At 39.5% G+C, this 25,373-nt stretch overlaps 1 protein-coding gene across 2 annotated transcripts in view; it reads left to right on the forward strand.

The window, feature by feature from the left end:
- The window catches only part of LAMA2 (laminin subunit alpha 2), a 456,646-nt gene that overhangs the window by 363,349 nt on the left and 67,924 nt on the right, over window positions 1-25,373 (forward strand). For both annotated transcript variants that reach the window (XM_073337269.1, XM_073337270.1), the window contains exons 35-41: window positions 1,149-1,260; window positions 8,225-8,387; window positions 9,782-9,992; window positions 11,629-11,745; window positions 13,291-13,454; window positions 16,556-16,694; window positions 21,842-21,944. In XM_073337269.1, the coding sequence (XP_073193370.1) occupies window positions 1,149-1,260; window positions 8,225-8,387; window positions 9,782-9,992; window positions 11,629-11,745; window positions 13,291-13,454; window positions 16,556-16,694; window positions 21,842-21,944 (1,009 nt within the window). The remainder of the gene's footprint in view (window positions 1-1,148; window positions 1,261-8,224; window positions 8,388-9,781; window positions 9,993-11,628; window positions 11,746-13,290; window positions 13,455-16,555; window positions 16,695-21,841; window positions 21,945-25,373) is intronic.

A 25,373-nucleotide genomic window follows, 5' to 3' on the forward strand; every position in this document is an offset into this window, starting at 1 on the left:
GTAACAAGTATTCAGTTTTCCTGAGCAGATTTAGGGATTGGGCAAGATCTAGTGTGATAAGTAAGGATTCACACACAGCCAGCTTGGACAAGACTCAGAGTTTTAAAGTGTCATTAATTTCCCTGGACTAGATTATTGCAATGCTTGTTCATAACTGAGAACAGGATTTGCATAGCTGTAGCCAGATAAAATGTAAGCTTGCTCCAGGTCATGTAGATCTTTCAACCCTTTCCCAGGAACTGGAGAGAGCATGATGCCCTGTTGCCTGGGATGTTCCTTCTGGGCAATCACATTCCTACACAAACAGCTTATTTTCCTCCATGAAATAGTGTTTGCACTCAGTATATGAAATGTTTGCAAGAAATGGTCAGATATCATATGATGAATGTAGGTGTATTATAAATAGGGATTTTTGAATTTAAAAATAAATATGAATGTATTTGGATGTTTTTTTTTCTGACTAGTGCTTTGTCAGACTTGTGTTTGATGTTCATCTCCATCCTGATCTGTTGTGATTCATTAAAACTATAAATCATGAAGGTAGTCGTAGTCAAAACTGTATTGATCACTTGAAAATGTTATATACAAAAGATTTTAAGCAAAATGAATGAAAGAGTAATTCTTCTTCCTTTTCTTTCTCTTTTTCTTTCTTCCTCCAGTTAATTAATGTATTGATTTAAAATTCTACTAACTTACTGAGACAGGCCATGTCTTCTTCAAAAACACCTCAGGGGAGGTACCAGATAGGGAGTGCTGTGTATACTGCACTCTGTCATCAGGAAATCAATCACATAGTGAAACTAGTGGAAGTACACCCTGAAATATGCATTAAAAGCTTTTGAACAATATTCCTTTAAACACATTCAAAGAATGTTCTCAACTTGAGTCCCTTTGTGTGCTGTTGCACACAACTAGCATTTCCAAGAACCAAAAATAAAGCCCTCCAATTTCCATTTAATGGAAGAGGAAATAAAATGTAATTGTGTACTTGAGCAGTGTGTGTCACTTCTCGTACATCTGATCAATAATTCATCGATTTGCCTTTTGCCCGAGGAAAGATTTGCAAGTGGATTCAGCCAGTTGGAATATCTCCTGGTGCAGTCTTGTCATGTCCATTAATTATACTTTTCCTCAATTTGGATCACTAGGCTACCAAGGTGACGGCAGATGGAGAACAAACCGGGCAGGCTGCTGAGAGGAGTAATGACAGAGCCCAGTCTCTTGGACAGTTCATCAAAGACACGCTCCAGGCTGCAGAAGGTATTGGAAAAAGAAAACTATGGCAGTTGCTCCTCATGGAAATTGAAAGGAAGTAGGGAAAGAGACAATGAGAGAAAGGGAGAAAGAGAGAGCATTAGCTGGTAGACATCCTGTGATTTAAGAGTCAGGCTAAGGAACTCCAGCCAACTATCTGCAGACTTCTGTAATCAACAGGGTGCAGTTCATAACAACCGTTAGTGGATTGGTAATTATAAGCACAGACGAGCAAGAAATTGGAAGTGTTCCTTCAGGAATGTTCCAGTTCTTGAAGAACAGCTATTATGATTACATAACTAATGGGTGCCTTCTGCTTAGCTGTTTATTTTGAAGGCAGTTAAAAAAAATTCATTTGGACGGAACAAAAAAGCCTCTTATAATTTTATCATTTCACTTGGTGCATTGAGGCTACATCTTAATTTCTCAGAATGACTTCAAAAATACATTACTACTTGCTGCTAATGAACATCTGCTGTTTGGAATTTGCAAGTGAGTCCTAGCCATGAACAGTGGCATTGAGCCAGTTCTTCTCCAAGAACTTGATTCTCTGCACCTACAAATGCAGTTGAGAATCATGAGCAGAAAGATAGCAGCCAGCTTTGGGAAGCAAAACCTAAATACTCTACAAAGCTATAAAATAAGAGAAAGGTAAACACACTTGAAAAACATGGCTTCTTATAATTAACTGCAGTTTAATTTGAGAAATATTGGGCTGCATTCAGCTCTCCTATTAGACTTTTACTACCCCTCATTGTTTTCAGTGTGGTTGCAGGGGTGTTACTTACAGCAGAATATAGCCTATCCATTTAAAAAAAAATACTCATTTTTGTCACCAGACTATACTATAGATTAATTTTATATTGACTTTCATGACATGCATCCCAATGTGCTCCACCTGGTAGAACTCATCAGTTATTTAAAATATCTTTTGATCTTGCAACCCTGACATAAAACAAGTAAGTGTTAAAAAAACATGAAAAGAGCTGCAGTTTTCAAAGTGGATTTAAATAGAATGAGGCTGAGCTCCTTGCACTCAAGGTGGGTGAGGAAATATCTTTTATTGGCCCAACTTCTGTTGGTGAAAGAGACAAGCTTGTCTCTTTCACCAACTGAGGTTGGTCCGATAAAAGATATTCCCTCACCTGCCTTGTGTCCCTAATATCCTGGGACCAACATGGCTACAAAAGTGAAGACTCCTTGCTCTCAGACAAAAGTGAGTTTGAAGGATGACAAGCCAAACCTGTTGCTCCACAAAGTTTGTGTCCAATGTTTGGAACCACCACAGAAGATACTTCCAGCAGGTTTCCAGGGAAAACAGGTAACATAGAATTAAAAAGTTTCAGAGTAGCAGCCGTGTTAGTCTGTATCCGCAAAAAGAAAAGGAGTACTTGAAGCACCTTACAGACTAACAAATTTATTTGAGCATAAGCTTTCACGAGCTACAGCTCACTTCATCAAATCCATTCCAATGAAGTGAGCTGTAGCTCACGAAAACTTATGCTCAAATAAATTTGTTCGTCTCTAAGGTGCCACAAGTACTCCTTTTCTTTTTGCGAATACAGACTAACACGGCTGCTGCTCTGAAACCTGTCATTATGCAAGGTACTGAATTTAGCCACATGGAGTGGAAATCTATCAACTTTATGGAAAAACTCTTACAGATACAGACAGACATCATCTCCCTTTCCAAATGCAAACAGATGGACATCATACCAAAAAGGACCGAAGGTAAAAAAATCCATTACAATCTACATACGACACAGACTATGCTGAAAGATTGTGCACACGCTCTCAAAGAAACTGCGGAACCACCTGATCAACATCCTCTACAGCAAACAGGGAAAGATTAAGAATGAGCTCTCAAAACTGGATACTTTCATAAAATACCAACCTTCCACACAAACTTTCTCGTGGCTGGACTTTACAAAAACTAGACAAGCCATTTACAACACAGACTTTACTTCTCTACAAAAGAAAAAGGACACTAAACTATCTAAACTACTGCATGCCACAAGGGGCCACAACAGTGGTTCCCTTAACCCACCCAGCAATATTGTTAATCTATCCACTTATACTCTTCGCCCAGCAGAAGAATCTGTCCTATTTCAGGGCCTCTCTTTCTGCCCCTCCACCCCCATGAACATGATACAGTTCTGTGGTGACCGAAAATCCTTTCTTCGATGTCTCTGATTCAAGGAATATTTCCAACACACCTCTGAACAGCATACTAACCCCTAGAGACCTTCCTACCAACACAAAAAGAACGATTCTGGGTGGACTCCTCCTGAAGGTCGAAACAACAGACTGGGCTTCTACATAGAGTGCTTCCGCTGACGTGCACGGGCTGAAATTGTGGAAAAGCAGCATCACTTGCCCCATAACCTCAGCTGTGTAGAACACAATGCCATCCACAGCCTTAGAAACAACTCTGACATCATAATCAAAAAGGCTGACAAAGGAGGGGCTGTCGTCATCATGAATAGGTCGGAATATGAACAAGAGGCTGGTAGGCAGCTCTCCAACACCACTTTCTACAGGCCATTAGCCTCTGATCCCACTGAGGAATGCATCCGATGAAGTGAGCTGTAGTTCACGAAACCTTATGCTCAAACACATTTTTTAGTCTCTAAGGTGCCACAAGTACTCCTTTTCTTTTTATAGAATTAGAAGATTTTGATGGGGTTGAACCAAATACACATAATATCTTAGAAGTTTAGAGACTAATTTTAAAATCCATGTGTTTGACCAGTAGCCAAGTCAGTATTTTAAGAACAGATGAAAATGTGCTTCTGGCACCACTTTCATTATAAATCATCGCTTCCTTACCAGCCAATCGACATCCAGGGTTAACCAACATTGTGAATTACACTTAAGGGCAAGTTTTGCCCACAAGTACATCTATGCAAACCTGGCAGATGTTAGGTACTAAGGCCAGGATCCACAGAAGGACTTAGGTGTTCCAACTCTAAGCTTCACAATGCCTGATTTTATCCACCTAGGAAATTGCAGGAACAGCACTCTGATCCGCAAAGCCTGAGTTGGGCACCTAGGCTTCCCATATAATTAATGAGGAGAAATAGGTGCCTTAGAATGTGATCCATAAAAGCCAGCATGTTAGGCAGGGAGCCACCTAAGCTAGCCAATGGGAGATATTGATGAGAGGGGTGTATCTTAAGCCCCACCCCTATCATAGAGTTGGCAACTAAGTCCAGACTGGCAGAGAGATGCCTGTCTCTGCTAGTCAAGGTTGTCCCTAGCAGGGTGTGGGGCCCAGGGCAGAAGTGTTGAATTCGTCACTTCTGGGACCGACCCGTCACTTCTGGGACTGACCGCGCCGGCCAATCATACTAGCCAACGGTGCCCCCCCAAAGTGCAGGACCCTGAACGGTCACCCCGATTCGCCATATCCAAGGGCTGCTAGTGATCCACAGCCGGGAACCTCTTTCCAGGAGTCAGACAGCTTAGGATCCTAAATTGTTTCTTGTGAGAATGATTGATGTGCCTGCCTCACTCCACACAAAACTGCTGCTGGTGGATAAATACCTGAAGAGCCATTGGACCAGAGAAGGTGAGAGTGAGTGACTCTTTAGCCTGGCAGCTAGCGTATCCATCTGTGAGCCTTTTAAAATCCTTTCTCCCTATCGAGCAGAGGGGGGAATGGAACAAGGGTCTCCCATATCCCTAACTACTGGGCTAAAAGTTATAAGATGGGGACCCCCACCCAGAGTTTTGAATGGTACTTGGTCAGACTGGGTCTCACATGCATGTTAAGTGCCTGAACACCTGTTTTCCTTCAGTTTGTGGCTCTCTCTGGGGCTTAGGTGGGAGGTAAGTGCCAGGACACCTCGAGGAAAGCAGCAGTGCACATGCCCAAAGGCAGAAACCGAGGCTCCAAGGGAAGTTCTACTGCAAAAAAGTAGGCACCAAGTGAGTTTGGGCACCTAGAGGGGTAGGCAGCAGCTGAGCGGGAGTTTTGCGGATTTCAGTGGAGCCTAAGTCTGACGGTTAGGTGCCTAATTACCTCCATGGAGCTGCGCTTAAATGTCTGATCTCATGAAGTTCTCACAACCTTGAAGATTCCTGATTGACTATTGAGGAGTTAGCAGTAACTTTCCTCTAAAGGGAACATTCCATTATGGCAGGGTGCTCTCTTAACAAAAGCATTCATATAAACAAAACAGGCAGAGGATAATAACTAGGAATAAAACACTGCAATGATTCTATTAAGTAAATATGTACTGTTGCAGACTTATGGCAGGATAGTTCAAGAAGTGCTTTGTTTTCTTTCATAGTTTTGACCCATCCTACTGACAAGATGCTACCTGTCTGCCTCAAGTGAAATTCCCATTTCTATGTATTGATTTATACAAAGAGAGTTCATGAACTGGCATTTATACAAAGACTTACTACCATGTGCACCAGCAGACACTCACCTTGTCTGGCATGAGAACAGAACGTTTGTCAGATAACTCAAAATATTTAATACATAAAATATATGCTTAAGTAGGAAAAGTACATATTCTGTCTAATGTAATATTGTCTGTTGTGATGGTGATAAATATAGAATATATGGCTTTTGCTGTTTATCTTTCCTTCATCTGCACTATGTTCACTAACTGGACTACTTCTTGCTTTCCAAGCCTGTGAGTAGTTATACACAACCATCTTTAAAACCCACAACAAAATGTGCCAGTAAAATGTTTTTTTTTTCTCCTCAAATTTTGAATTTCCCCAAAATACACTCATTGGAGTTCATAGACGGAATATCCAGCCCCAGAGCAGTAGCATCATTATAGTCTGATAACTTGCAACTCAGCATGACTAGGATGTGCATATTGTCTTCTTTACAGTTGGATAAACAGCATTTGCTTCTAGGTGTGAGATATAACTTATGTCCAGTAATTTCTATTTTAGGTAAATCTTAGTGAATTCCTAAATTATCTATTTCTTTCCATTAAAAAAATTAAAATCAGGTGCCTATCCACATCCTTGGATGCCCTGAACATATTTTTAAAATAACAGTCCTTACAAGGAATAAGTAGCACAGCAAAGCCCATGCCTCCTCTCCTGCCCATTACATGCACCAACTTTAAATTAACCAGCCAGAAATTTAAAACAACAAAATATATACCATATCACCCCCAAATCCCATCCTTTCCTACAGACCTAGCAAATAAAGAATCTTTGCAGTGTGCCCTAAAGCTCATATAATTGATTATATGCTCAGACCTATACAGTTGGGCTAATAGCAACTAAGGGGGCCTAGTCCTGCAGTGATCTCTGTGTGTGCATTCCCTTGTGCCTGCATGGAGTATCATTCAAGTCACTGAGGCTCCACATAGCTGGAAGGGTCTGCCCACGTAGCAGGGTTCTTTGCAGGATTAGGGCTTAAGGAATACAAAAAACAATGACACTTACATCACTAAAAATTCTCTGATGAATTGTGAAATAGCTTTTGATGCTTTTTTGTTAAAGGTGTAGGATTAAAATTTCAAAAGTGATTATGTCCCAGTTTCAACAGAGACTGAGGGTAGGTCTTCACTGCAATCCCAGGTATGACGGCAGCACAAGTAGACATACCCGAGCTAGCTTTGAAAGAGCTAACTCAAACAACAATATCACTGAAGCTGCAACAACATGGGCTAGCCACTAGAGTACAGACCCGAGGTCCTAGACAGGCTTATACAGCCCTTGTTACTGCAGCTTCACTGCTATTGTTATTTTTAGATGAGAGCTAGCTAGGGTACGTCTGCCCATGTTGCAGTCACACCTCTGACTGCAGTGTAGACATATTCTAAGGCACTTTGCATTGAAAGTCAGTGGAACTTTTGCTCCAGAATGCCTAAATTATTTCTGAAAATGGGGCTTCTAAGCATCTAAGTCATATAGATGCTTTAGAAAATTTTATTCACAGTATATTCAGAATATACCATGGAGTGTTATGGCATAAATATTTTATCAGTACTAGAATGAATTGCCCTGCATAGTGGCTTTGGCATTTATGAGTAATTCAGCCATCTTGAACACATGCCCATAAACTTTTATACACACCACTGTGCAGTCTTTGCCTTTTTTCCCCCTTCTCTCCTTCTGTGTTTCTGTGTATAAACACATAAGCTTGCGCTCTCTTACCAGTGCTCATTTGCTCTCCATTTTTAGAGGGGGATCTCCATCATTTATTCTTCTTATCGTTAGTAAACTTGCATTTTAAAAACAGTAAACCGTCCTCTAAAACTCATTTACGTTTCACTTTTTCATTCCATTCTTGCCCCACTCCCTCACTCCCTGCTCAATGTCCCAAATTATAGATTCATAGATATTTAGGTCAGAAGGGACCATCATGATCATCTAGTCTGACCTCCTGCACAATGCAGGCCACAGAATTTCACCCATCACTCCTGCAAAAAACCTCACACCTATATCTGTGCTATTGAAGTCCTCAGATCGTAGTTTAAAGACTTCAAGGAGCAGAGAATCCTCCAGCAAGTGACCCGTGCCCCGTGCTACAGAGGAAGGCGAAAAACCTCCAGGGCCTCTTCCAATCTGCCCTGGAGAAAAATTCCTTCCCAACCCCAAATATGGCGATCAGCTAAACCCTGAGCATATGCGCAAGATTCATCAGCCAGATACTACAGAAAATTCTTTCCTGGGTAACTCAGGAAATCACCTGATGTTTCCAGGGTTTGGTACCTATTTTCTACATATATTTCTTACTTTAGATATAAAGCTTCCTTACTTTAATTACTGTGCCTGAAAGTGAAATACAATAAAGGATTTGATGGAACATATAACATTTTCTCGTTTGTTACTGATTGTTGGATTAACTGCCTTTTATATTTCACAGCAGGAATACCCATTGCAAATTGCATTTCCCTTGGTGATGGTGATGATGTGCGGATGCTGAAAGTCTCTGTGTCACTTTTATTTACTTATTTCCTATATGTGTGTTTTGCCCCCAAATCTGCAGCTGTAAATGAAAATGCTGTAAAACTGAATGAGACGCTCCGAATCCAAGACAAGACCCTGGAGAAAAGCCTTCAGGCTCTGCAGAGTGATATTGATAGAATGATGAGAGAACTGAGAAGAAGAAAGTTGAATGTGCAAGAAAGGGCAGCCCAAGATGAGTTAGAGTAAGTAGAAGGGCCACAAGCTTCAACCTCCCCTGAGCCCAATAAGATGAGTCTGATTAATACGATCGTAATCCATTCCGATGGGATTTCAAAAGTGGAGGTCACTGAAACATAAGAGAAAAGGATTCTGATATTTCATATCTATTTTGTAGCCCTTGGATTCCTGAAAGTGCTAACATTTGTGTAAAATTATCCACCAGCAGAGGCATTCAGAAGGATATGTTTTTCCATATTTGAAGTATTATAGGCCAAAAGGACTTTTGCCATTGACTTCAACACAAAGTTGGGTTTTTTTAGCATTACCATAAAAAAGTTTTTCTGGAAATTGTCCAATCAGACTCTTTCTGGAGGTATTAAGTCATTCTATAAGGGAAAGGGGTTAAAAATGCTATCCTTAAAATGATGTATTTATACTTTTTAAAATTCATAGTTTTCAGGAAAAAAAACCTCTTTGAAACATTTCCATTTTGAAGGGGATTACAACTCTTATGACTACTTTGAAGTAATTAATCATGTTTACTCTTTTATCAAATGATTTTGGACAGTCACTGGTTCTGGTTGGCTAATTTTCAGGATTTTGCCCAAGGACCCAAGTGACTAGGATCTCCCCCTTCCCTGTGTTTGCCATGAAGTTCTACGTGCTAAGTAAGGAAGAAGACTGTTTTAATTGTTCCCTTTGAAGTCATCTTCTTGCTCCTATAGTCAATAGAACTTTACTTGCAGTTGTTGCTTTGCCCCCTTCTTATTTCAGTGTTTAAATTTGAATTCAGGTCTGTAATCCTATTCCTCCCAGTCCACATGAAGGGCACGTTACTGAACCTAATTCAAAAAAAAAAAATCCACCACTTTCTCACCAAAAACCCCAAAGTAAATAGCTGCACATAAAGTTTTCCTACTCTCATGATTTTATGAAGAATTTTGTGATGGTTGATATTTTTCTTAAAGCGCCACCTCCTGTAATCGTGAGACTATGTCATAATCTCAGCTTTCATTTTAAAAAGTGTCTAACCCTCTAGAGGTTGTTTGTAACAAAGAAAAAGGGAACAGAATTAATTATTTCAAACTGACTCTCGCAGCTTGTCTGAAGCTTTGCTTTGAGACAGCTTCAGATCAGGCATGTCCCCTCCATTCAAGGTAATGGACCACTTTGTGACACTTGTCACATTAATGTGGATGAGGGGATGTGGACTCAGGGTGAATTTAAAATTCCATAAGAAAACCTAATATGAACTTGTCCTTTTGTTTTACTAAATGTGTACTCTCTTCAAAGTTGTTTTCCACTTCTATTTCAAATGAATATTTCAGCTGTTATGGAATTAAAAATGATGAGATTACTGGGTGTGGTGAAGTTGAATTCTATGCCTGTTTTTTGTTTGTGTTGGTGGGAATTGCAGAAATGCGGAAGCCCTTTTGAACAAAGTGAAGAAATTATTTGGAGAGCCCACAGAGAAAAATGAGGAGCTCAAGAATGAGGTCAGGGACAAGATGGCAGATTACAAAAACAAGGTTGACGATGCTCGAGACCTGCTGAGAGAAGCCAGTAGTAAAATTAGGGAGGCCAATCGCTTATCTGCAATCAACCAAAGAAACATGACAGTGATAGAGGTTAGTGCTGATGATCAGGTACCCTTGATTTACCACCATCTTGAGGGTTAGACCAGAATCTGGAACTCTGACCCCTTTGGTTCACATGAACTTTTTACAACCAGCAGAATATATACATGCTGTGAAGAGCCCCTTCAATGAATGTTTTTTTCTCTCTTCATCATTCTTATTATTTCTTCTAAAAAGCAAATAGAACTCTAAGAAATTTCAGGTGAAGGATGCCCTGGATCCCTGTAGTGCATGTGGGGTGAAATTCATCCCAGTGCAAAGACCCACAAAAGTCCCTATGCAAAATTTAAACCCTGGGTTAAAGTTTTAGCAAGAGACCAATTACAGTCTTCACTATCCTCTATTTGCATCTTGCAGCCTTGCACTTTCACCTTTATATCCCACCTCTAGAAAGAAATGAACTGGGTGTGTAGATGTTAAAGGTTAATAAATCAAAGTATATCTTGCGTAGTTAGTAGCTGTTATAAATGATCTCCCTGGTAGCAGGGGAGTCTGCTTCTGATTTAATTTTAATTGCAAAGACTTGAAAAGCACATTATACTTTTCATTAACAAGCATTTATCCAAGATAGAAAGAGCAGAGTCAAACATAAATGAAGATAAATGTTTCAAACTCTCGTTGCTCTCGATGTGCTTTTGCCTAATATACAGTGATGAGGTTAGAGTTCCAGGACCTGAGTTTTCATCAGAGGTTTGTGCGCTTGATTGATTTACAGATAGATGCTGTATTGTAAAGAAGTTAGAAAATATCAGCTGCTCTACATTTCTCTTCCAATGGGGTTAGAGCAGAGAAGATGGGGCGATTGTCTTTTATCTAGGTTCTTATGCACTCCCTAACACAATAGATGATACAATTAATAATAATAATTAATAAAGTAATAACAATTATCTGAATGCTGTGAAGAGTCCCCTCTACCAATGGTTTTGCTTTCTTCATCATTCTGAGATTTCCATCTTTTTTCCCTTTCTCTTAATTTGTGGCCATCATTGCACTTCCCTGTTTGCCTGAATGATGCAATTTTATGGCCTGCTGTCAATCTACTCTGTGATGCTTAATGGCTCTGTACATGATGTAGCTAGTACTTTGAACTAGAGACAAACGAGTGCCATCCCTCTTGTGCAATGTATGCAGTATCCACTAGTTGGAAACAAGAAAGTCCCAAGGTTGCTTCACAAACTAATAAAGCAATGGTGTCAAAAAACCCAAACCCGACAAACTGGAAACTTTTATTAAATGTGGGATCAACAATTAAAAGCAAGAATGAAAATTAATATGGATACTTCAGGAATCTTCACAACATTTTGCTTTGGGCTAATTCACTGTCATACTTGGGGAAAATAACTATCAAAAGAAGAGAAAGGGTTGGGATTTCTGACTTTTCAAACTCATTCTACTCTAGTGCTATGGTGAGGCAGTTCTGTGGTGGGGCAATATAAAACTCAGATATTGACTATCTTTGCTACTGAGACATGCTGTATTTTTATTTTTTGCTCTAATATCTCTGAAGGTATCTGAAGTTTCATGTGGGGGGGACCCAGAAAAAAATGCAGGGGTATTGGAGTGCGTGGCCACTCCTGCTTTACCTTTGCTTAATTAATTTATTTCACTGTGTGGATTCAACCTATAGAAAAGGAAGCAAGCTGTAGAAAGTAGAAGACAAGAGGCCGAAAAAACACTAAAAGAAGGGAATGACATCTTGGATGAAGCCAGCCGTCTTGCAAATGAAATCAATTTAGCTGTGGAGGTGAGTGGTTTTGGTTTGGTTTGGTTTGGTTTTTGAGCGTAGGCACATTGAGGTAGCTAAATGGATAATTAAAGGAACACCTAATTAATCCAACCTTTATCAGTGTTGGAATATTTCAATTGGAAGCATTTGGCTTTCCATTGTTGTGTGTACAGCCTGGTTGTAAAGGATAAATTGGTATATAAACTGATCAAGGTTGACCCAATCTGATTGTATTACACACAAATGCATATATATGCATCCCTTACTTTTTACAGATGCTGTCTGCTTCTGTAAGTGTGGTATTAGGCATCTAGGTTTGAACAAAGGATTCTGGCCTTAGAATAGCAGGTGCAAGAAGTCCATAGGCAGTCCTACCCTTGGCTCTATTGTCTAGATGCACATGTACACACATAAAAAAAGTGTGGAAACACAACAAAGAAAAGAAACATACGAAATTATTACATAAGGGCCTGTGGCTGCAGACCTTGGGGTAGGTAGATCAATGGGACTTGCGTACCTATCTCACTTGAATGCTTTTGAAAATCCCACCCTAAAACTTCTATAGACATGTGTTTGGGAGGACTAGTCACAAGAAGTGATTGAATGAACAAATTCTTCAGACCATTCCAGCCAATAAAACATTAGAACAAATCATGTTACCATATATTCTTCATATGCCATACATCCTACAGAAAAATGCTTTCAGAAATATTTGAGAGTTTTAACTTTAACATCATTATTTTTGTATCAGTTTTAGGCTAGTTTAGCTATAACTTTATTTCTTTCATGCAGTTACTCCTGATTTTCACCAGTGTAAGCTAGAGAGGCCTTTAATGGAGAAAAATTAAAATAAATATATTTTAGAAACCTCTACAATAACTTGTCTATAATGCTATGATTTTACAGTTTGATACTTTAGTAATATACACTCCCTGATAATTTGCAAAATAGTTAATTTCAAAACAGCCACTGGTCCAAGAAATATTTCTGTCCTGCACCTCAAACAAATGTAATTTGGGGGAAAATTCCATATTTTTGGGGGGGGGTGGATTAGAAACTCTCTTGAGGTCATTTGTTTGGGGGAAAGTGATGGCTATTTCAAAAGTGTAGCCTTTAGTGATATGGATTAATAAGCAAAAGTGTAGGTGAGTCAGTCAAAGGTGCATGATAAATAGAATTTGTCATATGGCTTGGCAGTTTATCTCAGGGATATCACCACAGCATAGTATAAATATTTCTGCATCCATAATTTAGAAAATATCTCCCTAAGAGTGCATGTGTGTGAGTGTTGTGTATAAAGTGTGTTTTTATCTTTTCTCTTACATCATTAAGAAATAAGGAAGAACACCAAGTTCAAGACAGTCAAGTCTTCAATGGAATAGTGGCTTTTAAAATAGCCTAATTGTTCCCATGTTTCAACACTGATGTGTTTTTCCTTATTAGTTCACTGAAGTTTTATTAAATGTCCAAGCACATGTGATTATATCTCATAGAGAAACAATATGCAAAGTGCTATGCTGTTTGCATTCAGCTCTTTAAATACTCTTGTTTTGTGGCTTTCAGTATGTGGAAGACATGGGGGATAAGATACAACCGATCACTGATCAGCTGAAGGATAAAATAGACGATCTATCCCAAGATATTCAGGACAGGATGCTTCCAGAAAAGGTGTTGCAGGCTGAGAACCATGCAGCCCAGCTGAATGAATCATCTGCAATACTGGATGGGTAAGTCAGCCATTTCTTCATACTTCTAAAACACTCATAGCCTGGGGTCTAGAATTCCCTGACAGAAATAGAAGGGGATTATTTTCAGACTTTAACTTCTGTGATTATGAATATACAAGATTCCAGTGCTCTATACAGAGCCCAGTTAGGAGAGGCTAGATTCACTTCTTTGGAGGAGCATCAAAAGTCTGAGTTAGATATGGGGCTTAGGAAGATATTATACATGTCTTGGGGTATATCCAAGATAATCAAACCCAAACATTTCTGAAAATCAACCAGTAGATGGAAAGTACTAACACTTTCACAAGAAGTTCTCCTATTTAAAAAAATATTTTTTTCAATCTGATCTCTCTTGTGCCTTGTGTTGTCATTTACACAAGGGCAAAGTGGGTGCAAATTGGTGTAAGATGCTACCCCTTCTCATTTAGTGGCATTTTTTACAGTCACTTTCCCACAGTCATAAATGACACCGCAACATGCAAGGAGAAGTCTGTTTATCTTTGTGTGTTTGAAATTGGCAGCCTTTCAGTTTGTGCACTTGCTGACTCTGGGGTAAAGGAAGCAATTTAAGCATCACTTTCACAGAAAATTGAGAATACCTAAAACTTGTTCCCAAAAGCTTTGGTAGATTGTTTAGAATTCAATTGCTGAGCTCCTTCATGTCATTTGGAAAGAGTCATACAAACTGATGTGATGTGCAACAGACTGTGGAGAGGCAGATAGACACAAAATACTGTTGCCATTGAATTGAGCCCCGGTTCTGGGAAAGACTATGGACCATGTTGATTTTGTCTGAGGAACTCTGAAGAAGAGGAAAGCAGAGATGGCAGGTGGGGGGGGGGGAGGTAAAGCAACCTCTAGTTATGAGGGGGATGCTTGTCACTCCCTGCTATGCCTCCTTTCTTGTTGGTAATCATGGGGGGCAAGGCTTGTACTCTTTCCTCCTTTAATAGATTAAGCTAACTGAGGAAAAAGGCACACGTATCAGAGTGTCCAAATGGGGAGCTATTGTGAATAATTTGCTCTGCATTAGCTATTCCTATCCATTTCCTCATATAGACAAGCCCTTAATTCACCAGAGGGTAAAGAACTCGGTACCAGTCAGGAATTTCTGTGTGTCCAAAACATTTCTGTAACATCTTCCAGATGACTGTTTTAAAATCCTTTACAAGCAATCATGAGTTTAGTCTCACAATGACACTGTAAGGTAAGTAGTATTTTCACCATTTCATAGATGGAGAGTCTGAGGATATGTCTAGGCTGCAATCATTGGGTGTGATTTGCAGCTGGAAGAGACATACCCAAGTTAGCTTTAATCTAGCTAGCTCAAGTCTTAGAGCAGTGAAGTTGCTTCAGCATTGGCTGTATAAATCTGCCCAGAACCCTGCTGCTACATTTCACGGATCCAGGACCCAAGCTAGCTAGAGTAAAGCTAACTCAAGTATATCTACTCGAGCTGCAATCACACCAGTGATTGCAGTCTTAGACATACCTTGAGGAATGAAGAGGAAGAGTGACTTGCTGAAGGTATAGCGCTCAGAACACGGACCTCGTAATCCCTGGTAGCCTGCTGTAGCACAGCTGCCCACCTTTGGCCATTTTTATTTTTTCAAAGCTGCTACATGGATAAAATCACATATTTTAAAGTGTATATTTTTAAAACTCCCTCCATAGCTTACAGCTTTGGAACAAGCAATTTATCTCAGTGCCCACATCTTCTGCAGATAACTAGCAGGTCCAATTCTAGAGACTTGTGAGTAGAAGCTCTTAGCAGCTATTTCCATGCCAGTGTACAGTATCTCTGGGGAACAAGCCACACTATTACCTCAGATAAAGTATCTGATTTGATACTTGCAAAATTACCAGTTTCACATTCAATAGAGTCATATCTGAAAAGTAATCTTTAAAAACTGAAGCTTTTAATATGGTCTTATGTGTGAGATCAAGAGGGAGAGGAATTGAACAGTCTTGTGTGGGGATATCCTGTCACCTTGTATCACAGGGGTTCTCAAACTGGGGGTCGGGAGGTTATTACGTGGGGGATCACGAGCTGCCAGCCTCCACCCCAAACCCCACTTTGCCTCCAGCATTTATAATGATGTTAAATATATAAAAAAGGGGTTTTTAATTTATAAGGGGAGTCGCACTCAGAGGCTTGCTATGTGAAATGGGTCACCTGTACAAAAGTTCGAGAACCACTGTTGTATCAGGATAAAGCTATTTACCTCAGACACCTAGACACTAGACATAGCTAATTTCTATTAGCTATCTATGGTATTTATGTGGACCTCATTACCATAGTATCTATGTGCCTCACAATCTTTTTAATGTATTTAACCTCAGAACTTGGCTAACCTCACAGGGGTGGTGTGATATCAATATTACTAAGACACGGAGAGACTAACGGTGATTCTACAAAAAGAAAAGGAGTACTTGTGGCACCTTAGAGACTAACCAATTTATTTGAGCATGAGCTTTCGTGAGCTACAGCTCACTTCATCAGATGTTTACACTTAGAGCTAAAGATGTACTTTGTGACCCAAGGACACATACCTATACTAGCTCTCAACAAGCTAGCATGCTAAAAATAGCAATGTAGCCTCTGGAGGAGCTAGCCTCCCCGAGTACGTACTCAGGCAGCTGGCCCTTCACGCTGCTGCAGCTACCTGGCTATTTTTAGTGAGCTAGCATAGGTCCATCTTCTCAAGATGGAAATTACATCTCAAGCTCGAAGTGGAGCTGTACCGTGGCTTTCCCAAGATCACCCAGGAAGTCTGTGGTGGAGCAGGAAATTGAACGTGGGTTTCCTGAGTCGTAGGCTAATGCCTTAACCACTGGGCCATTCTTCCTTTCAATGTGAAATATCTCCTCAACCCACAGTACACAAAACTATTGTTGCTCCATGTGACACTAAGAAAATAAAATTTGACACTCCCTTTAAACACTTAGCACCCACACTTCGGAAACCTCAAATATGGCATTGTGCACTAGAGCCATCATTAGAAATCTGGGCTGTTTGGCTCAAAGTGCCAATCCATTTTGCTCTGTTGAGCTACAACTGCGGTTTTTAATGGTGTGCCGTACCTTTTCCACCCTAACAGAATCCTTGCTGAAGCTAAAAACCTCTCATTCAATGCCACTGTAGCTTTCAAGGCATATAGCAATATCAAGGACTATATTGATGAAGCAGAGAGACTCTCCAGGGAGGCCAAGGCCCGTGCAAATGAAGCTATGCAACTGGTAAGAAAAGTGAATAGTGTCTGTTGGAAGGGAAGCTCAGGCTGCTTCTATACCCCTGGCTCCCTGCACCCCCTTCATTCCAACTTCCATGTGCTATCATCCTACTGCTCTATCTATACCCTCTCCTACTGCAGGAGCCCCCCAGTTCTGAGATCCTATCTCCACATACTCCTAGTCTATGTCCCTCCTGATCCCATTTTCTCCTCTCTGTGCCCCCTACACTGTCCTTTTCTGGACTACTTCCTCTTTATTTTTATTCCTCTCTCATACCCTTCTGCCCATGTCTCCCCTCACCCCCCATCCCTCACTCAAGTTAGCAGCTTCTGCAACAAAGCCTCGAGACAGAAGCAGGTCAGTTTCAAGTCAATGTTCTGAAGAAATCTTTATCTTGGCAATCCCCCACAAAATAGCTCCCTAAAAATATTTAAGGGCATTTCACCACAACAAGGCCATTGAAACAAAACAGAACTGGAGATGGCGGGGCCAGTCCACCCTGCAGATGTGATGACCCACACAAACTTAGGAAGATTTTTTGGAAAGTGAATGGCAGAACGATTTTTAAACACTGGCAGCAAAAAACTGCATTTACAAACTGTATCAAGCTTCATCCCCAAGATGAGATGCAACAAGTAAAATTTCAGAGGGTTGGTTCTTTGGGAGGGTCAAGGCAACTAGAGGGATTTTAAATGGGTATTATAATGGGAAGCTAGCCCTTTAACCTCAACTATGAAGGAACTACCTCTGCTCTACAACAAACTCAGCAGAGGCAGAAAGCCAGGGATATTTTGTATTGGGAGTAATGAAGGAGTTAAAAGCTTATTTATAGAGGCAAATATGTGACCAGCTGACCTGCACTTCACAGACACCCAGGCTGAAAATACCCCTGCAGATGGCAGAAAACAGTGAAATTGGAAAATCCCTATACCAGATAAAGAAACTGCAATGATACAGATAGCTAGCAGAAATAATACAAAGCCCTGTGGATTCAGAGTTACAAGGCTAGAAATAAGGACAATGTGACCAGTCCATATTCATGAACAAGATAATAAGGTCTGGATTTTAAATCGGTGTTGGTCACATTTTTTGCAACTTTAAATATTAACTTACAGTTCAAGTAGCACTAATTACTGAATTTATCTCTTTATGGGAAAATGGAGCCTCACATATTGATATGTGCTGGGGAGCTATAAACATAGTTCCTTCTATCAGAATTACCAGTTTTAAAGCAAAGGCAAATAAAGAGTAGTGGGTTTATTTTCAGAATAAAAAACCAGAAAAATATCTCTTGTCTTTTTCTCCTTTGATGCCTCAGAGACAGTGAGGGAGACAGATGTTATGATGGTTGAACGGGAAAGAAGAGAGATGCAATAGTCAGGAAACAAAGCAGGTGATTGCTATATGGCTACAAAAGGGCATATGTCAGAGAGGCAATGAACCAGCTGATTATACTATAGAGAGAAAGAGGATAGATAATTTGAAATGGAATGAAGAAAGGATGTGGACAGTATGATATAAATAGAGACAAATGATTACCAAGTACGGAGACCAAGGCATGATTAAGACACCATTTTTAAGGGTACTCATTCTTATGGATTCAATAGATATAACCTTATTTGTTTTATGCAAGTTGTATAGAATATGGATCTAATTGATAGAAAAATAGGAATGTGGAGGGAGTAATGAGTTAATGTAAAGTAATGAGTTTAGGGGAGTTCTTCTTGCTACGTGTTTGCCATTCCTACCCTTCATAACATATAATAAAATACCTACTTCTGTATCACACAGATTCTTACATAGAAGTGTGATGAGTGGTCATTTTAGGGTTTTATTTATGTTAATGGAAAGGATGCTTTCTTTTCAAATGAAATTAACAGTGTTAAAAGCTAGAACTAAAAGAGACTAAGAAGCATTTCACTAGCAGGAAGCCTGATAGATGACTAGAAAAGATAATCCATATTTTAAAATATGACAGAAGAATTCCTCCCATTTTTTTATGATGGATTAATTCTCCCTTTTAAAAGCAAAATAAATTAATCACTGATGCAGCATCTCCAGCATTCAAGCAGCTTTCCGCAGCCCATCACTTATTGTGGGTGGTGATGGTGATTGGGTTAACTGACTGAAAAGCTGAATCATGAGAAAGGATTTGGCTTGTAGTTCAGAGTTTAGAATCAGTTTTAAAGTGGTGCTTCAAGAGATATTTTTAATGTGATCTTTTTTAAAAGTGCAGGTGCGGTCTACTAAGCAAGATCAAGGAACTAGAGCTTGTTCTATAGTACAGAGTTAGGTTGACATAAGGCAGCTTGTGTTAACCTAATTGTGTCAGTTGCTTCCGCTGACGCAAGTGCCATACTACACCGAAGACATAACTCCACCTCCACGAGAGGCGTAGGGCTTATGTCGGTGTAGTTAGGGCAACGCAGTGTAGTAGATGCTGCATTACTTCCATTGGCTGGTGGCTGTCATTCTTGTCAGTCTCACAGCTCCAGCCATGACAAGGAGGCCGTGGGGCCTGTGGTGGCCTCCAGCTACAGCCTGGCTGCCATCAGAGCTCCCTGCTCCCAACCGCACTGCTGCCTGTGCTCCCCAGTCCTGCAGACAGCCCTGCTGCCCCTGGGCTCCCTGTTCCCAAACAGGCTGCTGCCCGGACTCCTGGCTCCCCGCTCCTTGCTCAGTGGCTGCCCCCTTCTTCCGGCAGGGAGGCGAAAAGCCCAGGGGGCAGTTGGGCTCCCAGCAGGGAGCCGCGGGAAGCTGAGAGCTCTGGCTTTCAGCCCCCCACACTGCCCCTCTTCAGTTGGTGGAAGTGCTTTGGTGAGGACACGTACCACCGACGGAAGGAGGGTAGTGTGGATGTCGTTTGACAGTGCTTTTCTTTTTCTATTATCTATTTTTTAGCATATGGACTGATACAGGAAATCTAAACACAGTATCAATCCATATGTCTAAACACACAGTATCACCTGCTATTAAAACATGAAGGAGTTCACCATCACACACACTTGCCTACACACATGAACACTCATGTTGCACACAGTAAGATATTGGTAATGTCTGTGCTTTTCGTTAAGTCAATATCTTATGAACCACAAATCACCAAAATGCACACTTTGTATAAGATGTTTTGATTAGTTGACTTTTTGAATAGCATATTTCCTTTTAAACTGTTTTCAATCTGTACATCTCTATTTATCGCTGAAAAGGTCTTTGTAAATATTATCTTTAAGCTATATGGAATGCAATCAGGGTTTCTGGCAGAAATATCAGCCTGGCCTTAATTACTCAGCCCTTTATTCAACCCACATCTTGTTTTTGCATTGCAAATGCAGCCTTTCCACTTCATTCTATCAAATATAAACTGCTTTAATAGCCAGTCAAGCAAGCCCAGCAAATTGTTGTTAATAACAAAAATGATCATTAGATCTGAAGTTCTGTGCTCACAGAGTAATCATTCCCTAGCTTCCAAAGCTCAAAGGAAAAAGAACATAAAAACATAATCTGATTTGACAGGTGTATCTGCTGCCAAAACTGGCCAAACATGCCTCCTTAAGGAGCAATTCCCTTATTGCATTGGAGATCAAGTAATGATTCCTCACGGATACTCTTTTTAAGGGATTATGGGTATCATTTTTACTACATGTGCAATGAATTATATTAGCTGTTACTCTATGTTAAAAATAGATATATAAATCCCAGCTCTGCAGTTTTCATTGGTATGTTGAAATCAGCAGTTCCACGTGCACAGGGACTGCAGACTTTGGGTCTGTGAAGCCCTAAGTGAGCTTGGAAGTATGGAATACTATTGCACAATAATGTAGTCACCTGGATTTTGTTTCAGGAGAGCACTTAAGCACATGCTTTAGTCAGTCCCTATTCAGGAAAGCACTGAAGTATGTGTTTCAGTCCTATATGATAACAAGGAGCCTGAAGCTGGTAGCTGTGCGTATATCGAGTACAGCACCTTAAGCAGTAAAACGCTGTCTTACAGAGAACCGCATTGTGAGCGTGTATTGAATTTCCAAAGAATTCAGGGCTTCTGCCAAGATTTTGATATGGTTAGGCAAATGTATGGGCTCTAATGTATAAGAGAAGTGGGAGAAATCTAAAAGTGTTCAAAAATATGACCTCTGGGCTTTATCGGAATATAAATATTAAATAATAACAGTGTCATTTAATTGGCACGTAATTAATTTTTAAGTACATGTATCTGCCCTGGAAAATGAAAAGTAGCTACTTCTTAATTACATACTAGTTACAAGGCTATGACCCATGACTAATATAAAATGTTATCTGGCTGTCAAGAGTATTCTCAAAGAAATGCAGTCTGTGTTATGGAGTGACCGGAGTTCATTCTCTCAAACTGAACAGTAAATGATTCAGATTCTAGAGCATTTCCTAGCAAGTTAAAATACTAATTTAATTTAGAAAAACAGTTCTTCCTATATCAACCTTGAACTGTAGGTACAGCTTTGTGTGATTCTCAAATAATGAGATTTTTAAATAGTATTTAGTAGTTAAGAATTTCAGATTTAGCTACACCTTACCCTTTTGTCCCCCTCCTAAGCCTATTTTCATTCATTTCACCTTGACTGACTTGGTTTGATTCAGGAAATACAATTGCTATGAGAACATCTCTTTGGTCTATGTTACAGTCTGTGTTGTGAGATCTAGTCTATTTATTAAATGTTTCATAGCTGTTGTTAAGGAGAAGTATCGAACTGTATTATGTTATTGTGTTCTTAGTTGCAGGAAGAAATCCAGACTGAAAAAAATCTGCTTACATAGATTTGAAAAAAATCCACTTACATAGATTTGAAAAAAATCCACTCCCAGATTCTATTCTGCTTTCACTACGTTCAGAAACAATTTCTCTTTCTGTTTCTTTTGTTAACTTCATCATTGACATTCCAAGGGAGCCCTGGTTTCTTGTAAAAATAAAAGTAAATTAATAAATGTAAAGTATTTTATTAATCTCTGTTGGAGAACCAGTGTAATGGCAGCAGCATATAATTCAGAGTACATTGATGACCGCTTAAAATTTCAACGATTCTTGAGCTAGCTCTTCCTCCTATACTTTTTATTACTTTAAACTTGCCCTGAACCAGCTTAAAAATACTTTTCTGTAAATGACACTGCTTGTTGGTCTGCAGGCATCTGGTCCTCAAGGATCATTGAAGGATAGTGCCAAGAACTCGCTTCAGAAAAGCTTCAGGGTTCTTAATGAGGCCAAGAAGTTAGAAAGTGATGTTAAAGGTATGTGTACTCTATATGACATTAATTTCTGTTGATAAACTACTAAGATTGAGTATGTTCCTAGTGCAAGGAAGACACATCAGTGGGAAATTGAAAAAAAAGCTCAGCCAGGGGACACTGTGACCTAAATGCAGAGCCTTAGACCACTAAGTTATCCTGATAGCAGGAAATGAGTATAATTTGTAACCTTATGACTATTTATTTAAGACTAGCTTCAAATTCTGACTGTGGGCCCATGCAAAGTATTAATGCAGTAATATGTGCCTACATGGGCAACCTGGGTGTTCGGTCCAGTGGGGCTACTTGCTCCCTGATGCTGGTGGGCAGATAAGGGTAATGGTAGAGCCTTAGCTTCACCATTGATTCACTGGCTACAGTAGGTGAGCCAGCATTATAGGTGGTGGGTAGTAATTTACGGCTGTTACAGGTCAGCAGTAAATTACTACCCCACCACCTAGGAGTAAGGATGAAGCAATATAGGCTTTGCAATGAGGAGCTATGCCTCTGAGTCACAATGTCTCCCTGAACTACTCATGGCTTGGTGTTAGAGCTGGAAAGAGAATTGAGGGTTTTTCCATTAAAAATTTCAATTGGGGGGGGGGAGTTTTCATCAAAATTTTCATAGGAAAATGCTAACTTTTCTTTAAAAAATTACGTTTCACTTTTCAATAACCGAAAACCGTAAACATTAAGCCCCAAAACGACAGATTTGGGGCTAACAACTCTCAAAAATCAAACCAATTTCAGCTTTTAGCCAAAAAATTTTTGCTGTTTAGTTTTCAGTATTCCAATGAAAAAATCAAACATTTTTGAGGAAATGAGACACTTTCAGTGAAAATTTTCATTGAATCAAATGCAATTTTCAATTGCAAAGAATTTTCGATAAAATATATTGACCAGCCGTAGTTGGTGCAGCTCATGCATTATTTCTTTCTGAGGGCTTGGCTTAAAGTCAGAATCTAGCCCTTAACATACGTGCATTACCTTAATATATAGTAGAGCAGGTCAAATCGTATTTATATAGAATGTATTCAAATGTTTTCCTATCAATTACTGAATGTATTTTTGGTGAATATATTTGTCCTTATTTGACCAGTTCTAGCATCTTGCAGCCAGTAGTAGCCTACTTCCAGAGCTTTTTATCCAGACAAATCCTAAACTGTTTTATAAACTTCTTAAAGAGTATACAAAATCACTTATTGTAATCACTAATGAAAGCCATCTCTGGATGGAGTTGAATATAGCATCTGTTCAATAGCTGTCAACAACCCTCCATAACAACTTAGGACAGGAAGTGAAGAATAACTTATTTGAATGAAACTGAAGGGGAAATATTTGGTAAGCAGAATACAATTACCCACTTTGAATTTGGCCAGTATTCTGAGGTTCCCACCTCTGCGCTTGTGGAAAATGCTAGGGGTTTTTAATGATCACAAGTGGTCTCAACTGCCATTTTATGTCAGCCAGAGAAAAACGTCTCCAGAACTATAGTATTTTGGGTCAATGGTTTAATAAAAACTTGGAAAGAAGAGTGTCACCTACCGAATCAGCCTTTGAAGGCCTTCTATCCAAGTACTAACCAAGTTTAGTTTATGATTATGAGATATGATATCAAGTCCAGGGTGGTAACTTCGTGGCTTATTTCAAATTAGGATCCAGTAAATTTTACATGCATTCCTTTGTTATAGTTTGAAATGTCATCCTGGATCTTTTGGAAAAAAGCTATGTGCAATGATCATAGCATCTCTTGAATTTTGAGTAATAATCATGACATAGTCAGATCAAGCTTAACTGGCTGAAATTATCATAGCAAGCTAGAGACACCTGGAAATAACCATGAAGACAGGAATGTTACGGTCCTTGGAAGCCTGTGAGAAGAAACAGATATGGGGCCTGCAAGGAAATAAAAAAGATGGCACCCTGGAAACAGAGAGACTGACATGATTTTTCTTGCTGACAAATTGCAAGCTCATCATAGTTTCTGAAAATCAAGATGATTTCTTTGCTTTATGCATCATCACTAGAAAATCACCAACAATAAGATTCTGGAATCAGGTCATAGCTGGTTATTTCCTTGATGGTGCCTAAAGCCATCTGTAGTGCTAACATAAGTTATAAATTGTTTGTGTTAGAAACATAAACAAATTTTGTTCAGAAAATGATTGGGTCCAGTCCTTGGGTCCTTTTCCTGCAAAACCCCCATTGACCTCATGCAAGTTGTAGTACAAAAGCATAAGATCTATGGGATCAAACCCAGAGGAGGTAGATCTTAGTGTGTCTTTTTTGGCTTTTTGCACTTAAACATATTTTGGCAGCCTAGGAATTCAACCAACAGAACATATTTAACATGCAGTAAGTAGTTGATAGGTTTAAAGAGGTCATTTATTATGTTTTATGATCATATTCTCTTTGGGAATTACAAATATTTTATCACAGTCTAAAAGTGCAGGAGATGTGAAAATGTGTAGCACTGTTAGCTTGTAAAGCTGGATGTACATTTTAGTTGCGCATTCCATAAAATTCTATTGTGTGTCTTGACTGCAAGATTTAGTAAAGATATAGGGCATTATTATGAATTTTGGGAGCAGCCCACAGTAACATGTGGTGCAGATCCACAAAGCCGTTGGAGGGTGGGGAGCAGGAAGTAGTCAGGTGAGGGAGGAAGGATGCGTATCTCTCTAAACTTCAATAGTACACCCCTTTCTGGGGTACAGCTTATTCCATCAGGCACAGTTGGCCTGTTTCACTGACCAGTGTATATGGGACAGCAGAGATCTGGCTCTATCTCCTCCCCATCCACTTTGATGACCACATTTATTTTGAATACACAGTGCCACAAACAGTGGAACATGGTCCATAACGATGATTGATCTGTTATGACTTTTATGATATGGGATTCTATGAACAGAGAATTAAAGGAGGGTAATAAAATTAATGCTATGGGTTTATGGAAAATAGATCCTGTCAAACTAACTTGATACCTTTTTTTGATGAGATTACAAGTTTGGTTATTAAAGGTAATAGTTTGATGTAATATATGTAGACTTTAGTAAGGTGTTTGACTTGGTGCCACATGACATTTTGATTAAAAAACTAGAACAATCTTAAATTAGCATGGCACACATTAAATGGATTAAAAGCTGATTACCTGATAGGTCTCAAAATAAAATTGTAAATGGGGAGTCATGATCGAATGGGTGTGTTTCTAATGGTGTTCCACAGGGATTGGTACTTGACCCTATGCTGTTTAACATTTTTATTAATGACTTGGAAGAAAACTTAAAACCATCACTGGTAAAGTTTGCAGATGACACAAAAATTGGGAGAGTGGTAAAGAATGAAGAGGGCAGGTCACTGATACAAAGCAGTCCCGATTCCTTAGCAAGCTGGGTGCAAGCAAACACTATGTGTTTTAATATGGCCAAATGT

This window comes from Lepidochelys kempii, chromosome 3 (assembly GCF_965140285.1).
Source record: "Lepidochelys kempii isolate rLepKem1 chromosome 3, rLepKem1.hap1, whole genome shotgun sequence".
In the NCBI taxonomy this organism is placed as follows: domain Eukaryota; kingdom Metazoa; phylum Chordata; order Testudines; family Cheloniidae; genus Lepidochelys; species Lepidochelys kempii.